Source organism: Lepidothrix coronata, unplaced genomic scaffold (genome assembly GCF_001604755.1).
Source record: "Lepidothrix coronata isolate B3197 unplaced genomic scaffold, Lepidothrix_coronata-1.0 Scaffold286, whole genome shotgun sequence".
Taxonomy (NCBI): Eukaryota; Metazoa; Chordata; class Aves; order Passeriformes; family Pipridae; genus Lepidothrix; species Lepidothrix coronata.
This window is the reverse complement of record NW_016690466.1, coordinates 239,392-246,907: the sequence shown is the minus strand read 5'-3', so window position 1 is coordinate 246,907 and position 7,516 is coordinate 239,392. Positions and strand designations below refer to the sequence as shown.

The window sequence follows — 7,516 nt, the reverse complement described above, 5'->3', positions numbered from 1 at the left end:
GGAAAGGAAAGGAAAGGAAAGGAAAGGAAAGGAAAGGAAAATCAGGCTTAGCTGCAGAAAGCCAACAGGAATCCTTTGGAAAATGTTTCTAAAGCACACTCCTCATTTGTATGCCTCCTCTGAAGACATACTGTAATCATTTATTTCCTAAGCAATTAGAGCTGTCTCTTCTGCTTTCAGAATGTAAATATACCACCATAAATATATGTACAGTTGCATAAAAATGTGTGCAAACACATGCTGCAGGACTAACTACTTCCTTTTCCCACCAACAGAATACCATTTGGTCCTTGCCAAATTAGGATGGTAACCCTGCAAGTGTCCTTGCTGGCACACTTGAAAGGGTGCCCCATAGCCTAAGGAGAACAATATAACAGTACAGATGATACCTAAAAAAAAAATCTCCAGAAATCAATCCAAAAAAGGGACTTGGTTTCTGAATACTGGTTTTCCACATGACCCCGTATTTAGAAACCCTAAGAGCAGTATTTGGAACACACAAGACCTCTTTGTGGAGATATTACAAAAGTAAGAAGGTTTTTGGGACAAGTGAGACAAAAAAGCACCTTCTTTTTCCACCAGACTTTGATCTCCAAAAAATTCTTATTAAAAAAAAAATAATCCTACAAACATCAAGCAGCAGCTTTTTTGAGGTGGGGGCAGAGAAGGAGATTTAGACCTAGTCTTGGTTTTGGTTTTTTGGTTGTGGTTTTTTGTTGTGGTTTTTTTTTTGTTTTGTTTTGTTTTTTTGTTTGGGGGGTTTTGGTTTGTTTTTTCTTGTTTCTTTTCTTTTTTTCCTTTTCTTTTCTTTTTTCTCCTGGAAGGCAATGAGTTCCCCCATGAAAGGATGAAGTGCAATCAGAGGAACGTCTGAAGACCACAATCTGGAAAATTGTTACTACCTACGTGCCTTTAGCATTGTGTGAGCACCTGCTCAACGATTTTTATCACTATTCATAATGTGGAATTCCAGCACACAATGGCCTGTTTGCTTAAATCCCTGATGTGAAATATACTTTCTGACAGGATGAAATAATTTACTTTAGGACTGCACTTATCCCCATCACTCTTTTGGGCCTTCACCTGTTGTCTGCTCATTCAGAGAAAAAATAAAACATTTGTCATCTCTGGAATGCAGCATATGTTTATAATAAAGACAAAGATCATATTATAGCCAGGCCATTCACATAAAAGAGCATCCTATAACCTTTGATTGCAGTGCTTTTGTATGTCAGCCCCTGCCCATTAAATGCATCTGTCTACACTTCCATAAATGAGACTCATAAAAAGCCATTGCACAGAAATGTTATTGCTGAAACCCATGATTTAAAACAGGCCATTACTTCAGTATATTCTATTTAGCACTATAAAGACCATCTACATCTCGTGGGCTGGTAATTGGCACCAATTACCAACCTTAGGAACTGCTATCATATGGAAAACCAAACCCAGAAAATTTAGATTCCTACAAACACTGAACTTCATGCAATAAGCAAACTAAGGCTGACACTCATTATGGGGTGAAGGAGGACCATCGACGTGCAATAATGAAAAAACCAAATTTAACTGCTACATCCTCCACCACCTCACTGACTTCACACAATGTAATTCAGTACTAAATTTAGCCCAAAGTAGACATATATACCTATATTTCAGCACTATTTTGAGTCACTCAAAAAATTTCCATCTTTGGCTCACAGCAGGTTTGGATGATAGTAATTTCCTATTTAGATATGCCTTTGTCTAGAAGGAACAGTAGTTTTCTTTCACATTTCTGATGAGGTAGAAGCCAACAAATATTAGTTAATTTTTGTTTACCTGTATCCACCAGTCCTTAAACTAATGGCTTTGAATGGGAGGATGCAAAATCACTAAAATGTGCCAAATGCATCTGTGAGAGGCACTTCCATTCATTAAAAAACATAAGAAAAACAAACTCCCCATAGTTAATGTTCTCTGTTTTGTTTATGCAAATAAATCACATCACACAATCACATATAAATTAAGGACAAACAAGTTATTCAGTTTAGATACAAACACACTAAGAATAAGAAAAAAATTATGTCACAATATAGCGTTTACAAACACCTCTTACAGGAGAATTACATTAATAATTACAATAATATCCCTAAGCTACTTAAAAGAGAGACTGAATTTCTCAGGATGTAAACATATTTTGAACTGATCTCCATCTGCACTACAGACTTTTTCCACTACAGCATTTCAAAGTGAGAATGCTGCCACACCTGACCTTAGGGGAAAAATTAAATGAAAAATAAAAAGGACTCTTCAAACCTCGTGACCCAAATCTGGCTCACGTACAAAAGCAAGCTCATGATGCTGTGGTAGGTAAAGAAATGTTTTCACAACCTCTGCCATAACAGGAAAGCAACAAGAACATACCTAAGGTTGTTCATCAATTTGGTTTTGTGGGAGAAGGAAAGAGATCCTTAAAAAAAAAAAAGATAATCTGTCTTTTCAATGGAGTTTAGTGCACTCATTGCTCAATGAATGAGAAACAACGTTTGGTTTTGTACAATTTGTACAGTCATATAATGAATCTGCAACGGACAATTTTCTCCATAACAGGTATTTTTCAGTCCAGCCAGCCTGTATTGAAGTCAACAGAGGGGCTATGTTGCTTTGAACTAAGTTTTTTTCATATTGAAACGTGCATCTTCAGCAGGTGCTGATGTCAGCTTTAAACCTGAAATCATCTTTTTTGTTAGTGTAAGTTCATAAAGTTTGTTCCCCTGTTATACAAGCTCATGGGTAACAGATGAGAACAGATATCATAACATGGACTGCTAAAAGATTCCATATATTTATGATTACTTGTTTAAGTACTTCCTGAAACAAGCTGAATTGGTTTAAACTTCACATTTTTCATTGCTGTTATTAGGATGAAAGACAGACAGCTTGATTTTCTTCAATTTGAGATTTAAGCATATCAGTTAAGCCTTCAACTAAAATGGCTATCAGGAAAGTAAAAATAGTTAAAGGGGAAATATAAACTGTCCGTGTTAGTCCTGCTTTGTGTGAAATCTCAGGCTGCACCAACATTTTAAGGCCAGAGCACTTAGCACCTTGTCAGGTAAGTGGCTATGACCCTCAAAAATAAACTTACACTGAGTACTAGTTCTAGATACAATATTTGTAGTAAAAAACTTTGCTGCAAAATGATGTCCTGGTAATACTGAAAGTGGGGGGTCTGTGCTCTAAAGGTTTATCTGTTCCCACAACACAGATCTCCCAGCAAACACTCCATGTCACATATCTAGGGGAAGCTTTTGCATGTAAAGAATCAAGGCTAATTTTAAAAAGAGCTCCCTTCCACTCTTAGCAACTCACATTTCATTGCAATTCTTTTGTGAAAGCACAATTAAAAATTTAAAAAAAAAAATAAAAATAATTTAAAAAAAGGAAAGAAAGAAAAAGAAAGAAACCTTGATTTTAGTGCTTCTCTTCTTTCTCTGTTTACCAGTGTTTGTCAATTATATAATTTACTGAACATTTAAGAGGAAAGTTTTGTTCTTGGTGGCACGAGAACTCGTCAGCAGGTACAGCACAGTCCAAGTCACTTCAGCCACCAGCTTGTCCCGTGCAAAAAGACAAGGAGCTGTGGAACTAGGAACTATCTCCTCTATATGGATCACATTAAAAAACTCATATAGACTGACCATGAAAATGAACATTAGGGGACATTTATTCTATAAATCTGCACAATTTAGACGTGTCTGTTATGAAAGTACCACCTCTACCTCTACTTAAATGCCCCTCACAATCCTGTATATTTGAAACCATTGCTTCTGTAGCTCCGAGGTAACAGGGTGGTGGGAACTTGTGCTTTGCAAAAACCCTCCCAGCACAGCAACCCAGAGAGTGGTTTGGATTTAGACAGAACTGCTTGAGAAATCAGAGCATTCCCATAGGCAACTCCTCAAGCCATCCAGGCTCTTGTGGGCAGAATAAACCCACAGTTAACTCCACTAAGCACAGAGATGGAAATTGTTGTGTCTCTGAGGTCTGGAAGAAAAATCAAACACAATAAAGGAAGTTCAGCACCTGTTTGAACCTGTTCTTAAAGGCAGTTATTAGACATGAGCATTGATAGAGACAAGCTCTTCTGAACTTCCATTTGCATGAAAAATATGTAGTTTTCACTTATTCTTGACAATTGCTTAACTGAAATTTGGATTTTCCTTAGGATATGGGAATGGAAATGTCATGTGCAACTCTATGAGTAAAATAAGCAGATGACAGTATTCAATTCTTCTGGCTGTTCAGGGTCTGAATCATTATCAAGAATCCACAATAATTGCATTTCATTGTGCCTGGCAGCTTTTATATAATGCTTTTTTTTTTTTTTAATTGGGATAAAGAGAACAGCACACCAAATTGACTGAACAACAATGCAAATGCCCTTGAATGCAACGAAATTCCAAAAATTTAGGTAAGGTCAGCAAGAATTTTGTCACGATGAAATGAAAACAAAGCAATGAATCCAGAGCCTTCAAACGATCCCAGAAAACTGAGGATACAGCTTCACAATTTGACCACAAAGGCACGATGCAGACACTGCAAAGGGCAATAAGAAACAGTGAAAGAGCATTTTAGTGCTCTGAGTGCAAGTGAAAACACTGAGGGAATATCCCATAAAACACAACTGGTCTGTTGCTGAAACATGGGAGGCTGAGTTTCAAACGTTATCAGAAGGAATTGTTAAAAAAAAAAAAAGGAAAAAAGTTATAGGGTCTCCTAGATAAAACAATCTTCACACCCCAAGTTTCTTTCCCAGATAAATCAATCCAGAATTAAAAAAAATGTTGGAAATGATCTCTCAGATGATCTGGAAGAAGCTTGGCAGCTGGGAGCTACAGCTCCCTTGGCAGAGGTGTTACAAACACCAACACAAGGAAATACAGCAGAGAAGAGCACAGGCTGTGGATTTAACTTATTTCTTTGTGCTGCTGGGGTATTAAATGATCTTTCATCCTGTTCTGTATCCTTTGGGAATAAGTGTATCTTCCTTTTCCAACACCTGCTGACATTCTGGGCTTCCCTAGCCTTGATTTATCTGGCTTTAAAAAATAAATGTACCACACGAGGGGGGGTGCTGCCATTGCACGTTGTTCTAAGGGAGGGCAGATTCCTTTGATTTCCAGCTTTGACATCCATGCCAAAGCAGAAATTCTTTTTACATAAGCAAAAATATTTATACTCAGTCCCACTGAGGTTACACCTAGTTATTAACACAGGGGCTTCAGCTCAGTGTGTATCACACTCAGTGATCTTTAGAAGAAAATATAAAAAAAAAAATAAAGGGATGAATGCTGAGTATTTTCTACCTTACAAACAAATGAGAAAAATAGCAGTAAAGCTGTCAGTAAAAACAGCTGCATCTCTGATACTCCATCTAAAGACTTAAGTTTAATCATAAATAGACCATGAAAAGAGAATAAGCAAGCCAGAGGAGCAACATATATAAAACACTGAATATTTACTGGTTTGATATTCTTTTGGAAATCATACCATTTCAGATTGCCACAAATGCAGAATAGCTTCTTAAAGCTAAGAAACATCCTGCTGCATGAGATATTTCAGGTATATTAAACACAGTTTTCTAAAATAGCTTCTCCAAGAATAAGAATCCAATGACTATATATAATACAGAAGTCACTAACACTTTGGAAGTTCTAAAACCCTCCAGCACGTCCTTCGGTGTATGCAGGCCAAAAAAGAAAAAAGTGAATGTATTCTATAAATATATTTACATGTGTGTGTGTGTGTACACACATCTTGCAACAAAAAAAAACCCCAAACTGAAATTCAACATAAGCTTTAGAGTTCAGAAAGCTCTGTAACTGCCAATCAAGAATCCTTTGCTCTGTACATCTTATGGAAGGCTGCTTGTTCCTACCTAGTTAATTCAGTGCAATTATTAAGTGCTTCCTTGTATAATTCTTAATATTCTAAAGAATTTTTACAGGGCATTTATGTCTCCAGGGAATATAAGCTAAATTACTTACCTTTCTTTCTGCTAAAAGCACGGTTCATGTTGAAAAATCTATCCAGTCAATGATGCTTCTGGGTTTGGTTTTTCCCTCCCCACTTTAACCTGCAGAACAAAACACACAGGAAAATAGAAAACTCCATTATTGTATTTGAAGTTCTCATTATCTTCACATTAAAGACAACGCAAATGACCTTAAGAATTCTGAAATAATTGTGAGAAATAAAAGGAGGTGTGCTTTGCTGAGGATTCAATACTGAAAAAATTGCCTTCTATCAGGGCTATTACCTTCTTGCTCCTTTTACATCAGAGTGTACAGTAATTTCTGTATTTTCTTCACTTAAAAAACCTGATACACTTGTATTCTTATCTTAATTTTTGATTCACAACATTATCCTATAATTTTATTCTTCACCAACATTTCACAGCCAAAAATATAACATTCAGTACATCTTAAGCTGTAAAAACCACCCCAATCCCACGGTAAAGACTTTCCTTTTGCAACTACTTGTAAAGATACTCCCACCACTGCTTTTCATCCTGCTCAGATCTTCCAGCCAAAAGCTGCACCAGTGCCCTTCCTCTTTCTCTTCTCTCCAAACAGTCCAGTCAAAGGAAACAAAAAAGAGGTTGGGGGGAAAGGGAGGATAAAAAAAAAAGAAAATCAAAGCACTTGCTATCAGATTGTCTTTGGAAATCAGTTGGAACATTACCTTTGCTTTGAAAAAAACAAAACCTAAGCCAGTATCTCAAATGTCAGCACCCAGATGACTGACAAATTCATTTAAGATACTTTATGCACCTCATGAATCCTTCTTGTGGTGCTTGACCATCGTTTTCAAGTAATTAAGTTCAACAGCAATTAAGGCAATTATATCCCAATTTCCATGTATATATTTCTGAGATTGGAAGACGTGGGCAATTACAGCTGAAAAAAAAACCCACCAAAACCTCCATTTGATTTTCAAGTACTCACTGCTGTGGCAGGACTTCTTTTCCATACAGTCCTGTGTGAACAAAAGAATAATCCCTGTTTACCTAAACTAGCAGAGTATCCTCGATGTGCAACCAACCATTTGCCCTTTAAAGTACAGGTACCTGATCACTTTTGTTTTACAGCTTTTACTGAGCACTTGAGAAGGGAGAATACCATGCAATAAGTACAGGTAGAAGTTTTCCACCTCATTTCCATCTCATTATTTCAATACAGAGTCCACACACTATGCATTTGGTACACTACATAGCAGTGTAGCTAAAGACTGCAGAAGCCTTACACACTCCCACAGCCATTCCTGGTGCCTGCCCTCACTCTTCCCAGTGATATAAGGGAAACTGTGGGTACACAGAGGTCACTGAAAGCAGAAAACACTCCTGAGGGCTCTGAAGTCCTAGGACTGGTTTTAGCAGCATCCCTGGAACGCACAGTGGCATTCCTGGGGGAGTTCCAAGAAGTATTAGTTTCACCAAAAGCTGCCAATGCAGAGGAGTTCTCCTCACGGTGAA

The 7,516-nt window shown here is 37.3% G+C and overlaps 1 protein-coding gene across 6 annotated transcripts in view; it reads right to left on the bottom strand.

Annotated features, from left to right (window-relative positions):
• The window catches only part of GULP1 (GULP, engulfment adaptor PTB domain containing 1), a 77,772-nt gene extending 71,654 nt beyond the window's left edge, over positions 1 to 6,118 (bottom strand). For all 6 annotated transcript variants that reach the window (XM_017836864.1, XM_017836866.1, XM_017836865.1 and 3 more), the window contains exon 1: positions 6,030 to 6,118. In XM_017836864.1, coding sequence (XP_017692353.1) covers positions 6,030 to 6,057 — 28 coding nt within the window. In that variant the 5' untranslated portion in view covers positions 6,058 to 6,118. The remainder of the gene's footprint in view (positions 1 to 6,029) is intronic.
• Between the last annotated feature and the right edge of the window lie 1,398 nt (positions 6,119 to 7,516).